Genomic DNA, 17,321 nt, shown 5'->3' with positions numbered 1-17,321 from the left:
AATTGTTCAAAGTGGATCTTTTCCCCTAGTAGACTTTATCATACCTTGTTCTTTATATGTGTTTTAGTGTAGTTGTAGTGTCCTTTATCCGTAAATCGACTTCGGCATAGCTTAGGCATTAGATTAAGAACAATCTAGCATTACCATTCCTTGTGGTTCGACTCCGAACTTACCACTAGACTTGTTTAGGGGTTAGTTTTAGGATTTATAAATTTATTTGATTGAGTGTGGAATGTGCAACCGTTCTAACGCCTGTCACTATGTAACTATGAAAATATATTAAACAAAATATTTTTATATTACAATTTATTCATTTATACGTACCAAGTATATTACAATAAGGCCTACAAAAGTGTATATTAAAAATCTCAATTTATTCCTCAAAAAAAAAAAAAATCTCACTTTATAACCTTCATTTTTTTTTTCTCATTTTGGTAATCATATCAATCTGTAGTATATATCTTCAATATTGTACTAGGTAAAATTATTTTTATGTATACTATTATATAAGGTAATTATAATTTACCTAAGTAATATTATCATTCTTTTTTCTCAAACTTTATTTTTTGGGCTATATAGTTCATTTTATTAATAAAATTATTTTGATAACATATACGAAGTATATATAGACATATAGTTCATTTTTTTTTTATTAATTTTTTTTTTCAAAAAAAAATGTAAAGAAAAATATGAAGGGTAATAACTTTAATGTCTATGATATTAGATATAGATTTAATTTGAAATTTTGGTTAAAAATTATTTATTTCATTAATATATTATAAAAAAATATAATTCAATATAAAATTTAAGATAACCCCCGTACGGGACAGAATTTAGCTACTATAGAAAATTTCGTAGACATACCAAATTCATTGTATTTGATGCATTTCTAGCGATAAATATCTGGTCCTTTAACCTAGCACGGTGCCTTAAACCCTTGCAAGTTACAACCTTAAACCCTACACCTTCAACAAACTCAACACTATACTTTATACCTCTTTCAAACTTTTCAATTTTACGTTGCATCTCTTTCTCTACCTCTCTCCTCCATTGCAGAGTTTTCCGAGCTTTTCCATTGAAGCGTCTTCTGAGCTTTCTCTCCTCCACTAAAGCTTATTCAGAGCTTTTCATTTAACCGCCTTCTGTGCTTTCTCTCCTCTATTAAAGCGGCTTTGAGGTAATTTGTTATTCATTTTTGGAGTTTAATTTTGATTATTGATTCAAATTTGGCTGCTAAGTTGTTGCAGGCTTTGTTTATAATCCTTCAATGTCGGAAATGGATTATGAAATTGGACCTATTCCCGGGGCGGAGGCGGCCGCCCCTTCTGCCCTGGCTCAGGGACTGGTTTGTTTGAATTTCGAGTTAGAGAGGTTAATTGCTCGTTGTCCGAAGCTCAAAAATGTAGCTCATCTCTGTTCTTTGTTAGAGAAGGTACAAAATTCTCTTAATTATGCTACTTAGCCTTAGTTTGTTTGGATTACTTTATTTGTGATTAATTCTGGGGTTGTGTTTGGGTTATTTGAAGGGGCATGAGTTGGAGGAGGAACAATTAGTGAATGCTTTAGCGATGGTATTGCTGCATCCCAGCTATACAATACCTATTATGGGCTGTTTTCGCTCGATTGCTAAGAAAATCATAAACCGTGTAGTCGAGTTGTTAAAACTAGTACCGAATTTGAGGTTCGATCATCCTGGGGGAATCACAAATTCTATGGAGGATAGCTATTTTATAGACTGTGAAGAACTTGAACAAGTATATTTATCTGGAGTAATTGAGGCATATTCTAGACGTGGGAGGTTTTTGGATCTTCACGAACTTGCGAGTCTTGCCTTTAGTCGAGTACTTGATCTTGCACCTTTCTTGAGGGGGTAAGCAACTAAACATTGATGACGTTTTTTTTATGTATGAACTTATAATATGTATACTTTGTAGGACTTGTACATGTCTGTTTAAGGAAAATGTACAAGAATGCATTTTTCAGTTTTCAATGGTATTACTATTGGATGATTCATGCATGATTCTGATTTTATAATTATAACCGATCTTTTCCAATATTTCAATTTTTTTTTTGTTAGTGTTTTTTTTTTTGTCAAACATAGTATTTCTGCGTTCTGCATCTGTGTGAAGCTATGCAGACTTAGTAAGAGCAATAAAGCTTTCTCCTGGGGTAGTGAGCTGTATTTTGTAAAACTGCCTTGATCTGGTTGACTTCATAAATAAATGTCGTCTTTGTTTCTTGAAGTGTTTAAGAGAATAATTAGTAGTTTGCGTTTGTGTTCTTGACTTAACACTAGAAACTGAGACTGCTTCAGTTTAATACTTATTAAATTATATTCCTAAGTTCTGACAACTTCAATATTTAAAGGGTTTCTTAGTATATACAAGTACATATCTTTATTTTGGAGTGGTATTAGAAAACACAAGTTTAAGATATATTGATTAATAATTTAATATATTAAGTTCTGATTATCTTTATGAGGGAATAAATCTCCAAGCCATATTACTTCGACTCATCATTTTGTCTTTTGTACCGGACACTAAAATCCTATAAGGGTATGCAATCCTTATCTGACATTTAATCCATACTAAGATACTACAATTATCTTGAATTACATGACTGTAGAAGAAAATGTAGAATTAGAGTGAAGGATTAGCACTGCTTTTAAATAGGCTTCTAGTAAGCATTTTGATAAGGATTAACCATCAAGCTAGCCTAAAATATTGTATGTGAACATTTGTATATCTTAAGTCTTAACTCCTGCCCAAAGTTAGTTAAGGTGAGGAACATGTTCCATTAATGCCAAGCCCCACATGTGCCACACCCATTTAAAACTTTAAATTATCAAACCTTGACGTTTCAGATGCATTAGATATGTATTAACACTCAAAACTTGCCTTTCTCTAAGCAAGGTCCTATTCACTTTACCTTAAGATAATAATATTGAGTAAAAATAATTTTAGTTCAGTAAAAATCAATTATTTTGAAGAAGAAATATAATAGAGAATTTGTGAAAATAATTTTAGTTCAGTATAATTAATTTCAGTTTGTAAAATTGATTTCAGCTCAGTAAAAATAAATTAAGTTCATCAAAAATAATTTCAATTTAGTAAAAATAATTTTAGTTCAGCAAAAATTAGGTGAAGTGAACAAGGCCTAATATAGTTTTAAAGGTGTTTGATACATCTTGATCTCAAAATTATATCTTCTTATTGGCAGAGTATGCAAAGAATGTGTGTTCTGTCCAGCACTATTTGAGTGGTGTTATGTGTATTCAGTACAATATGGATTTAACTTTCATGTAGGATATGTATATGACACTTGTGATCCTTGTTTCAGTGCAATAGAATGCTACTACGAATTTGGCGGACCACCATTTCATCGTATTATTGAGGCAACATTCATTTCTAAGGTGAAATCCGAGGTATTATTTTTCCACTTTTTGGCACCTTGGTTTTTGAATTCTTGATTTTGAAGACGTCAGTTGGTTGATCTTTCATTGTTATTTACATACTTTATTTTGATTACAAAAGTACTCGCAGACACATATCTATCAATATACTTTACTTTTTACCATTATATTTGGGGGAGATAAATGTTCGATGATTGCCTATGAAAAGATAAAGTTGCAATTATTAATGAATTTAGGTTATTTTTAACGAATTTTATATTTCTTTTAACGAATTTAGGTAGTATAAACGAAAGTGGCACTCCTTTCATGTTGTTGGGATGTTTTGTCTAATGTCGTTAAGTTTCTTAATGATTTGATGGACTTTTGCACTTGTGTAGATGGGAAACCATGCTGTGAGTTTAAGCTATTTCTAAATATGCCTTGCTGTCTGATTTTAATTACATACTTATGGTCTATTATCATTCTTCATTCTCCAATATGTTATCTTCTTTTTATTCCTTCTACTTTTGGTTTCGCAGCCAGCCGCAAGACATCTACGAAATCTTGTCTGGACGTCTTATCGTCTACTTCTTCTGGACCCTGAATTTTTTTCTTGCCATTGGAATTGGTGCTGTTTTTTGGACCTGGTACATCAGGCTGCAAGTTTTGATGGTTGTTTTAGTACTGAGCTTGCTAGAGATATAAGATGGTGTGGAGTGCAGATACTGTGTATCCTTCTGAAGTTACCCTCTAGAACTGCTGTACTTGGGATGGAGCCTGTAGAAGTTTTACCCTCTTTGTTACGGTAAGTTATTGTATCTGAGCTGTCTTCATGTCTAAATAGCTTTGTTGTCAGGGCTGTTGCAATGCTTATAATAATGACCTTCCGAAACAAACTTTGCTAAATGGATTTCTCTTAATAGGTGGCATGAGTTCTGTTGGGATGTATCGATAGAAAAAGCTGGCTGGTTTGTATCAAAAAAAGTTTCTGATGGAGATGCTTCTTTTAGTGGTGGAGGAGAGGCTATAGCTATTGATCTATTGAAGCTTCTTGAATATGAACCTGAAAAATTTAAAAAGAAGTTGCAAAGGTTTGTTACCCTCTGTTAGTCTTGACTGAATAAATGTTAGGAAAAACTGCAAGCATATCCAATGTATCCTAGGATTACATTGCCTCTAAAAATCCACAAAAGCTATATAATAATGAGTTCAATATCTCCCTTGGGATCCAAACCATGTATTACGAATTTCTACTTTATGTAAGAGGCTTTTTGTCTGACTGCTGACAATTTTGAATGCTACTGTCATACATGCTTGCTTGCTTGAACGCCTTAATCCCCTAAGTGGGGTTGGCTACATGAACCAACACAAGGACTTCCCAGGAGGTTACTCATCCTAGTACTACTCTCAATCAGTGTGGCTCATGTCATTTGATGTGACAAAGTTTTACACTGCTATGGGACTGGCAGTGGGTTGCATTGTTTGTCTTATGTGCTGGATTTTGAATATCTTCCAATATCTCTTGCAAACCCTTAGTGGAGGTCATGAAACATTTGATATTTGTATATTTTCCATTTAGCTTGATTAGGCCAAAATGTATGGAAGCCTAGGAATTATCTTGTGGAATTAGGTAGAAATATCTGATAATTTTTTTTTGGAGTATACACGTATAAAATTTGTGGCCTCTAATGGTTGCAAGGCAGCAAATGAGTAATTTTATTGATGTTTTGTTTAGAAGATATGTATTCTCGTGATCTCTATTTCATGCTCTTGAAGTTTTTGTTTGTTACATTCGATCCTGTTATTTATTTTCTGTGGTGTTATCAGGGACTGCAGCCCTTTTCTTCTGACATCTTCAATACAGAGCAGTTATGAAAGGGTGATCTTAGCAATAAATCAGAAATGGCCTGTTCTGCTGTATGGTCCACCTGGTTGTGGGAAGACTGCACTTATTAGCAAGTTAGCTCAGGAAATTGGAACCCAAGGTAGCAACCTTATTATTTCCATCAATTTTTTTCCTTTTTTTATTTGTTTGTTTGTTTGTTTTACCCATATATAACAATTATTTCTTATATATTTTGATGGTAATTGTCTTTTTCTGTAGTTTTGTAGTTTTCGTTCTGCCGATTAATGTACCGTTGTACATCTCTTATTGAAGTTTTTGGTTTTTGCTCAGTTCTTTCAATTCATATGGATGAGCAAATTGATGGAAGAACATTGGTTGGAAGTTATGTCTGCACTGAACAGCCTGGCGAGTTCAGATGGCAACCAGGTCCTCTGACTCAGGTTGTACTAGTTTGTAAAGACTGGTTGTTTTGCAATTATTTGTTCAGCTCTTTTTTATTTTTTTTTTTCATATAATTAATGACTATTTATCATTTACAGGCAGTTAAAAATGGTGTATGGGTTGTCTTTGAAAACATAGATCAAGCAGCTTCAGATGTGCAGTCTATATTATTGCCTCTTCTGGAGGGTGGGACTTCTTTTCTAACTGGTTATGGAGAGGTATTGTATTCTGTTGTTTCTTGCTTTTGATCCACTCATAATATGATTTGATTTCTTATGTGGAATCAAATGGCTTTGACAAATATGTTGTTGTGGTAAATGAAATTAAGTAATAGTCATTATGCTGATTACTTAACTGAAGATATGATCATAATGTTTCATTTAATGTTGTATATTACCCTTGACTGTTCTCAATGGATATAGAGTTTGCTTTAAAAAAACTGAACTACAGCAAATCATTTATCATTTTGTCACATTGTTGATTTTAAATTTGCACCTATTATAAAAATTGTTACTTGCAGCTGCCCTTTTCAAGAAATTTTATTGGTTAAAATCTTCTGCAGAATTTATTTGATTTACATCATTATGTGTTGGATGGGGACTTTGGATAAGCTTAATACTGATGATATTCTTCAAATTTGTAATCAAATTGGACTTATTTTGTTTGTTTCATATGTGTGTTGTTTGAGTGGGTGAGACTGGAACAACTTATTTCTTCTTCGAAGGGTTCTTGATCTTATGGCATTATTTATTTGAGGTGGAAGGATGTAGCCTTGTTGTGGTTGGTTTGATTGGGCTAGGATTCAATCTTGATGCATCTCCAATTTGTCTACAATGGTCATGATGAAGTTATTGGCAGTCTTTTCTAGTTCAGTTTTTTCCTATTTTGTATAAGACCTTTTGTCCTCACTGGATTATTATATTTATTTATTTATTTTTATCTTATTAAGTTTTTGTACAAAGTACTTCCTCTGTTTCATTCATCATATTGAATTTTTACACTATTCCCATATAAACTTTAATCATGTTTAATTGTTAATATGGGTCAATATATATCATTTTTTCCTTACTGTTTTCAGGTCAAATTCTAAGTTCATATTATTACACTATATACTACCTCCGTTTCGTATTATGTGCAACATTTACTAAAAAATGGTCGCTACATATTATATGCAACAAATATCTTCTTTCCTTTTTAAGTTGTCATTTCTCTCTATCTCTCTCCATTTATCACTTACAAACAAATTTTGCCTTGGAGTCCGTGTCCAAGTCTTTGTTGCACATAATACTGCGCAGAATACGAAATAGAGGTAGTATATATTTGTTTATGATTTGAATTTCGTGTCCAGGTCTTTGTTGCACATAATATGAAACAAAGGTAGTATATATTTGTTTATGATTTGAATTTAAATATAAAGATATTTAAGGGTTAAAGTCGTGCATTGGCAAACATGCTTTGTCAAAATGATGCAATTAATGTGAAACGGATAAAGGAAAAAAGTACAAGAAAATCATGAAACAAATCAAGAGTCATTGCTCATACACCAAATTTTAGGGTCATGAACATTAATTCTCATGCACGTGGATTGAAAATTCAACTTTTAGCTCCAGCTGAACAATAATCTTAAACTATGTTAACTACTCAATGGTGTTAGAAAAAAAATTCCCATTGACAAAAAGGCTTGGTGATCAAGTTCCTTGTCTTGATGTTGCTCCACCAGTATGCCACAGGGAACAGGTCTGTAAATTCTTTCATGCATCACTTGCATTTACACTTAGTTTTTGGAGACTAAGCAGTTGCTAAAATTGAGGTAAGTGGCGTATGGAAAGTATTTAAATGTAAAACTGGGGCAAGTGTATGGAAAATAGTGTTTTAATGTAAAAGTGGGATATTAATAGCAGTATTATAATGTAATTCTGGGGTATAAAAATTATTTTTATCATGTTAAAGTATGGTGAGATCAACAAAAACAAGAACACATAGAATCATAGATTGGCATATAAAAAATGTGTTAGTTACGTCCACAAGGTGGTAAAGTGAAGTTCTTATTGATCTTGAGGAATCTCTATATGCGGAATTAGGCTAATAACCTATAAATTTATATGCTACTTGCAAACAGAATCAGTATAGGCCCAAATAGAAAACAAAACCTAAAGAACTGTGTTTGATTGTTCGGTATATTATAATAATCTCCACTTTCAATTGAGTCCTTGTAGAATCAACCAGATGCACTATAACTGCCAGATGTACTAAAAAAATCTAAACAAATCTCATCCTTGGTTTAAATCCTCTCTGAATTAACAGACACCATAATAATGCTAGATGTATGGATTACCCCTCCGCCTTTGTTTTTGCCCGAAAGTAATTAACAGGTTCTAACATTTAGCAAGTCAATAATATCGGAACATGTGATAATCAAACAATTTGGTGAACATGTCAATGGGATTATCACTTTTGGGAAAATTGTTATTCACTCCTTTACAAACCAATCAAAGGAAAATGAAAAAATCATTTTCCAGGAAAAGATTATCTGACCCAACCAAACAAACCCAAAGAGATAAAGAATCATGTGTCAATGCACCTTAAGGTGTATAGAGTATAGAGTATCAGTGGTGCTGTTTGCATCTGTATCCCACTAGAGTACTGGACACCATCAACTTTAGGATTCATATAGGCCAATTATTCTTTTTGGTTTGGTGCCCGGATTGTGGAGAGTTGTTGGAGTGATTTTTCTCTGTAATGTAGGAAAATAACTTTCCTGTGATGAGTGAATCTTTAAATTTGAATAACACATGCTTTGAAATCCTGCAGATTTTGTTATACTGACCATTATGCTCCTGCAGGTTCATTGTTGCTTATGATAAGGATAAAATTTATGCAACAGGGGTTACGTGATTGTGAATCTTTACAGATAATTGATATTCTTGCAGGGTATTAGAGTGGCAGAAGGTTTTCGACTATTTTCTACCATCTCAACTTCCAAGGCTGATATATGTAGCCATGCAGAAGGTATGTGAATGGCTTCTTGTATACTATTTCTGTTTAGTGTTAGTCTTCTAGATTCATGCTTTTGGTGCAAATCACTAGAAGCATTTGCATGGGAAGGGAGCTTTCTATCTTGTTTCTGGTTTGGTCTTTGTCGAAAATGTGAATGTGCACATGGCTAACATGTGCTTCAGCTCCACAGAATAGTATAGGCTCCTTTGCCTCTTAACATCCATAGAGGCAGTGAAAAAAGAGGAGTCTTAGTGTATATATGTTGACTGTATGGAGTTAAAGAAGTGGATTAAACGGAAGATGCTTCTTACTCTCTTGAATTCCACATATTGATCATGTGGGGAAAGTTGGTGTACTGGTAAGGTGGCAAGTGCTATTTATTGTAAGAATAGGGGAGTGGAGAAAACATAACAATGCTCTATGTGGAAAAATAAATGAATCATTGTCAAAGATTATGTTGTTATAATTAGAGGGATTGAAATCAATAGGTTTGATTATGTAGATTTGTCTTGCTTAATTTGTTTCTTATGTGAGATCTGCTAGCTCAAATAAACACATTTGCATGTCCTAGAATGTTGATATGGTAGATGCTGTAATCTTCGAAGAATTTATTGTATTGCGTTATTTGTGGATGATTTTACATCAAAGAGGAGCTTTGTGTCTTTTGATAGGTAGAAATGCTTTGTCTGCTCTTTGGAGACGAGTGATGGTCAAGCCAGCAGCTTGCACAGATTTGGCAAATGTAGTGTCTGCATGGTATCCGGATTTGGTTATAGCTTGGAAGCTCATTGGTAATTTCCTCCCCTAGAGGTTTCGTGTTCTCAATGTGGAGAGAAAATTTATCGTTATTTTGGTCTTGCAGAAACTTTTGAAACGCTGAATGGAGATTCTGAATTATTTGGAACCGGACAATCTGGTTGCAAGAATTCAACCAGCAGGTTCTCGCTGAGGTTTGTTGATCCAAGCCATGAATGTAGATGCTCTATTCTACACAAAACTGTAATCGTTGGCTTTAATTGTGACATCTGATCATCTTTTTTCACAACAGGGATCTACTGAAGTGGTGTAAAAGAATTGCTGGTTCTGGTTTCAGCATCAGCTTTGATGGTCTGTCAGCTGACTTGTGTCGCATGATTTATCTGGAGGTTTGATCTTTGACAGCTTAAGCTTACTCTGTATCTATTTTGGGTTGCTAGCTTATCTGTGTCACATTTGCATTACAGGCTGTCGATGTATTTGCTGTTAATGCAGCATCACCAGGTACCAGGCTGAATATTGTAAGGAACATAGCAAAGATGTGGGCGGTGCCTGTTTCAGAAGCGGAGGCCCTATATTGTCTTAACAGACCTGTTCTCAAGGTCATTCTTCTTCTGTTCGATCTTTTGCCAGCTTATTTTTGTGGTTTAATATGTAATTTAACTTTGACAACCTATATAAAAATAGGATTTTATTGGAGCTGTACAAATCGGAAGAGTCACTCTGCCAAAAAAAGAAGATGTAAGTTGATATGCTTAGCTCATTTGTCAATGAAAGTGTCTGTTTGTTTTCCTGAATTAAAAGATATCCAATTTCTCTGCAGCTTCTCCATGAAAAGAAACCCTTTGTGGAAATTCGCAGCTCTTTTCATGTACTTGAGAGAATAGCATGTGCTGTTAAATGGAACGAGGCTGTACTTTTGGTTGGAGAAACTGGTACTGGAAAAACTACACTTGTGCAGAATCTGGCAACAAGACTTGGTCAAAAACTTACTGTTCTGGTATTTAAGGATTTGCATATTTTGTGCTACGCATAATTAGACAATGTCTTCAATCATAATTTCTTCTTATTTATGCAATGTTTGTAGGTTGGTCTTATTTATTTGTTTTCTCATGTGGTATTATTTGATATTTCAGAACCTAAGTCAGCAGAGTGATGTGGCAGACTTGTTGGGGGGTTTTAGACCAATGGATCCTCAGTATATATGTGTACCTCTTTACAAGGAATTTGAGAGCTTGTTCATGACTACATTCTCTGTAAAGGTATTGGTATATGTTTGAGTGCTTTTTAAGCTGCCCATTCTGACCCTGATTTGACACTTTTTTTAAAATTTTTTATTTTATTTTTGTATTTTCAGGATAATCAGGATTTTCTTGCTCTATTGAAAAAGCTTGTGAATGACAAGAATTGGACTAAACTGTTGACTGGTTTTAAGAAGGGTGTCGAAAGGGTGGTTCGTATAGGGAGGTGTGGGTCTGGAACAAAGCGAAAGAGACCTCTGGAGGAAAGAGTTTTGGGGCTCTGGGAAAATTTGTCTCAGAAAGTGGAGATAGCACGCAATCAACTTGCTGGCTCATCCGGAATGATATTTTCATTTGTTGAAGGAGCCTTTGTTACAGCACTGCGAAATGGCGAGTGGATTCTGCTAGATGAAGTAAATTTAGCTCCTCCTGAGACATTGCAGAGAATCATTGGTGTCCTTGATGGAGAGAGTGGTTCACTATGTTTAGCGGAAAATGGTGTTGTCGTGGATAGACATTCTAACTTCCGCATGTTTGCCTGCATGAATCCCGCAACTGATGCTGGGAAACGGGACTTGCCATATTCATTGCGAAGTAGATTTACAGAGTACTTTGTAGATGATGTTTTGGAAGATGAGGACTTGACTCTCTTTGTTAATCAGTTTCTTGATGATAGGCACACAGATAAAGATCTAGCAAATAAGATTGTACGGTTTTATAAGATGGCTAAAAAGGAATCTGAAGAAAAACTGCAGGATGGGGCCAACCAAAAGCCTCAATATAGTTTGAGGTCTCTTTATCGGGCTTTAGAATACATTAGAAAAGCAAGGAAATTAGGTTTTAAAAGAGCAGTGTATGATGGATTTTGCATGTTCTTTATGACTTTATTGGAGGATCGCAGTGCTGAAATGATGAATGAAAGAATTATTTCATTCTTGCTTGGAGACCATAAACAACTACCACCACCTATCCCTCTGGAGCAACTGTTAAACGTCAAAGAAAAACCTGGATCTGAACAGTTTCTAAGAGAATACGTAATAACTAAAAGTGTTGAGGAGCATATAAGGAGTTTGGCTCGAGCAGTTTACATAAAAAGATATCCTGTTCTCTTGCAGGGTCCAACCTCTAGTGGGAAGACTAGTCTTGTGCAATATCTTGCTGCAAAAACTGGCCATGAGTTTGTTCGTATAAATAATCATGAACATACTGATCTGCAAGAATATTTAGGATCGTATATTACTGATGCCAGTGGGAGACTTGTATTTCACGAAGGTGTATTGGTTAAGGCCGTTCGTTATGGACATTGGATTGTTTTGGATGAGCTTAATCTTGCACCTTCTGATGTTCTAGAAGCATTGAATCGATTGCTAGATGATAATCGAGAACTTTTTGTTCCAGAGCTGCGTGAAACTGTGCGTGCTCACCCAAATTTTATGCTTTTTGCTACTCAAAATCCTCCAACTTTTTATGGTGGTCGGAAGATGCTTTCACGTGCATTTCGCAACCGTTTTGTTGAGATACATGTTAATGATATCCCAGATGATGAGTTAACTGAAATATTAGAGAAAAAATGCAAAATTCCTCGCAGTTATACGAATAAAATGATTGAAGTTATGAAGGAACTACAGCTACGGAGGCAGAAGAGCAAAGTGTTTGCTGGAAAACATGGATTCATTACTCCGCGAGATTTATTTCGATGGGCTAACCGTTTCAGTAAGTATGGAACTTCGTATGAAGACTTAGCCAAAGATGGCTATTTCCTTTTGGCAGAGAGGCTCAGGGATGAGATTGAGAAGAATATTGTGCAGGAAGTTTTGGAAAAGCATCTGCGTGTTAAACTTAAGAAAGATGAATTGTATAAACAGGTATTCCCCTTATTTTCTAACCAAAAAAATGTTGTCCTCTACTTAATTTCGTTACATTATACCCTTGATCTTTTCTGTGATAGCCGCGATGCTGCTTCCTTTTAATACTAATTATATTTACAAGTTGTCTCAAATCAGCGTGTGCCTTTTTACTGTTTATTATGTGTGCTTCGACATTCATTTGTGTTAATGGTATATGAGGAGCCTTAAAGGCCAGTAAAGTTAAAAGTATATTTTTCTTCTAAATGTTATGTTTATACTTTTCAGGGATCTATAGAGATGAAATCTTTTCAGGAAAATGTTGGAGAGTACGTATTTATATATTTTACTTATTACATTCTGTATAGCCATCTTTCAGTATCTTCAATTAATTTTGTCTATCACTGTTGCCTAAATGAAAAAACTTGATTGCTGCAGTATTGTTTGGACTAAAAGTATGCAGAGGCTTTACTTCCTTATTGAACGCTGTTATCAGCTAAAGGAGCCTGTACTGCTTGTAGGTGAAACTGGTGGTGGAAAGACTACCGTGTGCCAGCTACTGAGCATGGCTTTGAGCTCCAAATTGCATATCTTAAACTGTCATCAATACACAGAAACTTCTGATTTTATTGGGGTTTGTGACTAGCTTTCTTTCATTTAATTGATCCGGTTTTTAGTTTTTTCTAAGTGTTGATTTTACTCTGTTAATGTATTTGGATTTGTTGTTGGCAGGGATTCTATCCAGTTCGTGAGAGATCAAGAATAGCATCAGAGTTTAAGAATTTGATTGAACACCTAGTGATCTCATTGGCTTCAATCCATTTTGATATTGTATGGTACCTTTGAATCTCTGATGATGCTTCCAATATTTTGGAAAAAATGCTCTTGTTTTGAAATTTTTATATTTGTGGGTGCAGGAAATTTCTTCTGATATTGGCAAAGCTCCGTCTACTCTTAAGCAATTGGGAGAAGTTTTGGATGAATGTAAATGTACTCTGGTCTCTATGTCTGATGGGCATGAAAATGATCTTGCTTCTATTGAAAAAACGAAAGCAGAGCTATCTCAGTTGTATCAGCAATGGCAAACAATTTTCGTATGGCAAGATGGACCACTAGTACAAGCTATGAAGAATGGGGACTTACTTCTTGTGGATGAGATCTCTTTAGCTGATGATAGTGTGCTGGAACGGTTGAATAGTGTGCTTGAACCAGATAGGAAACTAGTGAGTACTATAAATCTGTTTAATCTTTTGTGCATATTCTACATTGCTGCAGTTGCTGTTACTTCGGTTTATTATGGTGGCAGATCATCACGGCTGTAGGGAATTAGAGTTTCTTGTGCAGTATGTGGCTAGAGTTTACTCATGATTCTCAATATAAATGGGATACTGGTTCTCTATTGTTGTAGATTTACCTAGTACAAAGGGCTTCTTTCTTTAGTTTTTTTAATAATCATGTAACTAGAAAGGCTTCATTGACACAGGGAATAACAATATAATAGATCAACACTGACAAAATACTCTATTCTGGACCATTCAAAACCACAAATCCAGATGATGAAAACTGAGAGTCCTTGTGACTTGCATGAGTATGTCCTGTTGCTCACTTGGGCCTCCTATTCATTTTGTTACCTCTCACTCTTAATTTGGCTCGTGGGAAGACCGAGAGGTCTATTAGTTGCAGCCATCCACTTTCACTGTGACTAACCAGTTTTTTAATACAATTTTTTCTATTAAATAGGGATTATTATATTGTTCGTGAAATTACCGGATTGTTCTCTTGTCACCAGGAATGATAAACATGAGTTAAAACTTATTTGGTTTGTTATAATGGAATATCTTCCGTATTAACTCCCTTGATCGTCAGCATACATTTTTGGGTTACAATGCTCAACCCATCGTTATGATATAATCTTTCTCATGCATCACTTGTAACTACCGTGTAAAGAAAATGAGACATATGATTAGGTTTACTGTAATCCATAGTATGAAATAGCCCTTTTAAGACCATTTTTAGGGAAGTAGAATAGGTTCTTCTGTTGTTGAAAAGCTTAAGTAATTATATTTTCTTCTTTGTGCAGTCTTTGGCCGAGAAGGGAGGACCTAGTTTAGAGACTATAACAGCTTCTGATGATTTTTTCCTTCTCGCTACAATGAATCCTGGTGGGGATTTTGGTAAGAAAGAATTATCTCCAGCACTTCGGAATAGGTTCACTGAGATATGGGTTCCCCCTGTTGATGACTTAGATGAGTTGAGAGGGATCGCTGAAAGGTATGGTGGTTTACTTAGAGGATTTGAGAAATCTGTTTGATTGTTTCTAATGTTTAAATGATTTTATTTCATCTTCTTGCACAGGTTCCTAAATCCCAAGCTCCATTGTTTTTTGAACCCTCTTCTACATTTTTGGGAGGTATGTTTCTTGTTGATCTCAATGATGGAATTATTTTATAGTAGTGCAAGTGTTAGGGACACTCGTTATATGAAAGATTTGTGTGATTTTGGTAAAATGTGGAGTCAAGTATTCAACACAGATAGTGTAGGTAAAGTGAAGAGTCGGAGTAACATAGTAGAGAATAATACAAAGCAGGGGAGGATAAGGTGTCTTTGTGAAAAAATAATTTTTTATATGCAAACAACATTTCTTTAATTTCTTTAATGATTTGCAGTTTAGCACCTACAAACCCTTGCCATCTTACGAAAGGACACCAAAGAAAATGCTTCTACAATGTAACTTTACAAAATTATGACATTTTAATGTTACTTTATGGCACTTAAATGTAAACACATACACCAAATATTGGCCAACTAAGCATTGTACGCGGTACCACTACATCTGATTTCTTTAGTCTCTTGAATCACAATAGATGATTAGTAGCAGATTTTTATGACAAAAATGTTGGATAAGATCCAAAAAGAGAAGTATATGGGGCCGTATTCTTTCCTTTGAGCTCTCCTTAATTTAAGCCATTGTTTGAGCATCTGAGGTGGGAAGGCAGCGTAAATGAGTACATGTTTACAAGTACAAGGGGCCGTATTCTTTCCTTTGAGCATGTTTATGGTATTGGCTGAATGTAAACCTTCCGTTTCTATTGATATACCCATTTATTGTTGACTTAGTGGGTGTAAGAGAAAGATGGATAAAGTAAGAAAGATGGATAAAGTAAGAAAGATGTAGTAAAAAGGTACTTGGGTGTAAGAGCAAGTTGGATAAAGTGAGAGAGATATAGTTAAGAGGTAAGGGGGTGTAAGAGAAAGGTGGATTAAGTTAGAGACAATGAGTGTGGATGTATATATTGTGTGTAAGGGGATAAGATTGTAAAATGTGCTAACCAAAATAGAATAATTTAAATTGGGTACATCATATAAAAACTCCTCAAAATGGAAAGTGGGTACATTATATACATAACAGAGGTAGTAATTGTTTTAAGCTTTATAATCTTTTAGCTATTCAAGATAGATTGACATGTTCTTTATCAAATTTGGAACATGTTTTTTTTTTTTTTGCATCTTAGTTTGATACATGAATCATTCCTCTTCCTGTCAAATATGGATAGTACAATGCGCTATTTACCTTTATATGATTTTAACGCATGTTTTATCATTCTACAGTGGTTCAATCAGATACAAGCAGGAAGGATGCTTACTGTGAGGGACCTTCTCGCTTGGTTGGACTTTGTTTCAAAGACAGAGAAGAGCTTACATCCTAATTTTGCATTTTTGCATGGGGCTTTCCTTGTTTTGCTTGATGGACTGAGCTTGGGTATGTGTATAGTATTTTGTTTACTGTATTATCTTGTTCCAGAGAATTAAGATTGGTCTTACCTTTTTTTCAAATAACATAAAATGGAGAAGGGATAGGTAGGGGTCTGCATAGATGGATACAATTAACTTGTACTAGCTGCACACATAGTTCAACCTTTAATTATATTTAAAAAATCATTAGAAAAAGTCAACTGGGCGACTAAATTTCGTTTTGTATTGTAAGGATATATTGTTTATTTTGGGTTTTTTTTTTTGTTCTCATTTAAATAGAATATGCTCATGACGAATATAGTATAATCTTAGATCACCCCTGAAAAGGAAACCCAGAAGAGATGAGAAATTGTAGTAATTCTTAGAGAACAACAATAAATAAGTTAGAGAAGTTGATTCTTCCTCTGCCTCTTATTAGTTGTCATGTTTTGACTCTGAGACTATTAACATAAGTTACTTTGTCTTTGTTTTGTGATTTATACTTAAGAAAACATAGTATTTTGAGGTCTTGTTAGACTTATCTCAATATATACTTTCTATATATTAATGTTTGCCTATTGATTATTGAAGATATTGATATTTCGAATCATACATTGACAAGTGCTTAAAGGAACATATCAACTAATATGAAACAGAGGAAGTATGTATTATGTTCTTCAAACTAGAATCCTACGGTAATTAACAGGGCACACTCTAGCTTTATTAATTATTTTGATATAACTATTCTAAGTGAAAGGCATACAAACTATCTCCATCATTTAGTTTGACTCACTACTGGGGATACGTAGATTAGGAAAATTTTGAAAAAGAGAGAGTTGGTGTAAGAATAAGGTGGGGGATAAAGTATGGTAGATGGGGTAAAAAAGTCCGTAGATCTAAGGAAAAAGTAGATAAAGAGTGAGTGAGTGAGTGGAAAGGTGTACATATGACGGGGCAAGTATTCTGAACAAAAAGAACAAAGGAAAATTATGAGGACCCTTTCTTGACTCTGCTAACCCCCACCCCCCACCATCTTCTCTCACTCTGATGTATATTCCGTTTAGATGTTTCTT

General features: G+C 34.5%; 1 protein-coding gene across 2 annotated transcripts in view; it reads left to right on the top strand.

Moving 5' to 3' along the window:
• Nucleotides 1-885: 885 nt before the first annotated feature.
• LOC110688118 (midasin-like) overlaps nucleotides 886-17,321 on the top strand; it is a 44,459-nt gene continuing 28,023 nt past the window's right edge. The window contains exons 1-25 of one of the 2 annotated variants that reach the window (XM_021864806.1): nucleotides 886-1,177; nucleotides 1,248-1,432; nucleotides 1,527-1,870; nucleotides 3,340-3,424; nucleotides 3,931-4,196; nucleotides 4,315-4,482; nucleotides 5,219-5,376; nucleotides 5,568-5,677; nucleotides 5,777-5,896; nucleotides 8,609-8,687; nucleotides 9,347-9,466; nucleotides 9,538-9,625; nucleotides 9,724-9,820; nucleotides 9,899-10,033; nucleotides 10,119-10,172; nucleotides 10,255-10,431; nucleotides 10,568-10,693; nucleotides 10,789-12,537; nucleotides 12,805-12,845; nucleotides 12,955-13,150; nucleotides 13,249-13,347; nucleotides 13,434-13,739; nucleotides 14,597-14,787; nucleotides 14,872-14,926; nucleotides 16,126-16,276. In XM_021864806.1, the coding sequence (XP_021720498.1) occupies nucleotides 1,268-1,432; nucleotides 1,527-1,870; nucleotides 3,340-3,424; nucleotides 3,931-4,196; nucleotides 4,315-4,482; nucleotides 5,219-5,376; nucleotides 5,568-5,677; nucleotides 5,777-5,896; nucleotides 8,609-8,687; nucleotides 9,347-9,466; nucleotides 9,538-9,625; nucleotides 9,724-9,820; nucleotides 9,899-10,033; nucleotides 10,119-10,172; nucleotides 10,255-10,431; nucleotides 10,568-10,693; nucleotides 10,789-12,537; nucleotides 12,805-12,845; nucleotides 12,955-13,150; nucleotides 13,249-13,347; nucleotides 13,434-13,739; nucleotides 14,597-14,787; nucleotides 14,872-14,926; nucleotides 16,126-16,276 (5,080 nt within the window). In that variant the 5' untranslated portion in view covers nucleotides 886-1,177; nucleotides 1,248-1,267. Of the gene's footprint in view, nucleotides 1,433-1,526; nucleotides 1,871-3,339; nucleotides 3,425-3,930; nucleotides 4,197-4,314; nucleotides 4,483-5,218; nucleotides 5,377-5,567; nucleotides 5,678-5,776; nucleotides 5,897-8,608; nucleotides 8,688-9,346; nucleotides 9,467-9,537; nucleotides 9,626-9,723; nucleotides 9,821-9,898; nucleotides 10,034-10,118; nucleotides 10,173-10,254; nucleotides 10,432-10,567; nucleotides 10,694-10,788; nucleotides 12,538-12,804; nucleotides 12,846-12,954; nucleotides 13,151-13,248; nucleotides 13,348-13,433; nucleotides 13,740-14,596; nucleotides 14,788-14,871; nucleotides 14,927-16,125; nucleotides 16,277-17,321 lie in introns of both variants that reach the window. The other variant, XM_021864805.1, reaches the window with a different exon arrangement.

Source organism: Chenopodium quinoa, unplaced genomic scaffold, assembly GCF_001683475.1.
Source record: "Chenopodium quinoa cultivar QQ74 unplaced genomic scaffold, ASM168347v1, whole genome shotgun sequence".
NCBI lineage: Eukaryota > Viridiplantae > Streptophyta > Magnoliopsida > Caryophyllales > Amaranthaceae > Chenopodium > Chenopodium quinoa.
The sequence above is the reverse complement of the archived record's forward strand: the minus strand, read 5'-3'. Positions and strand labels throughout refer to the sequence as shown.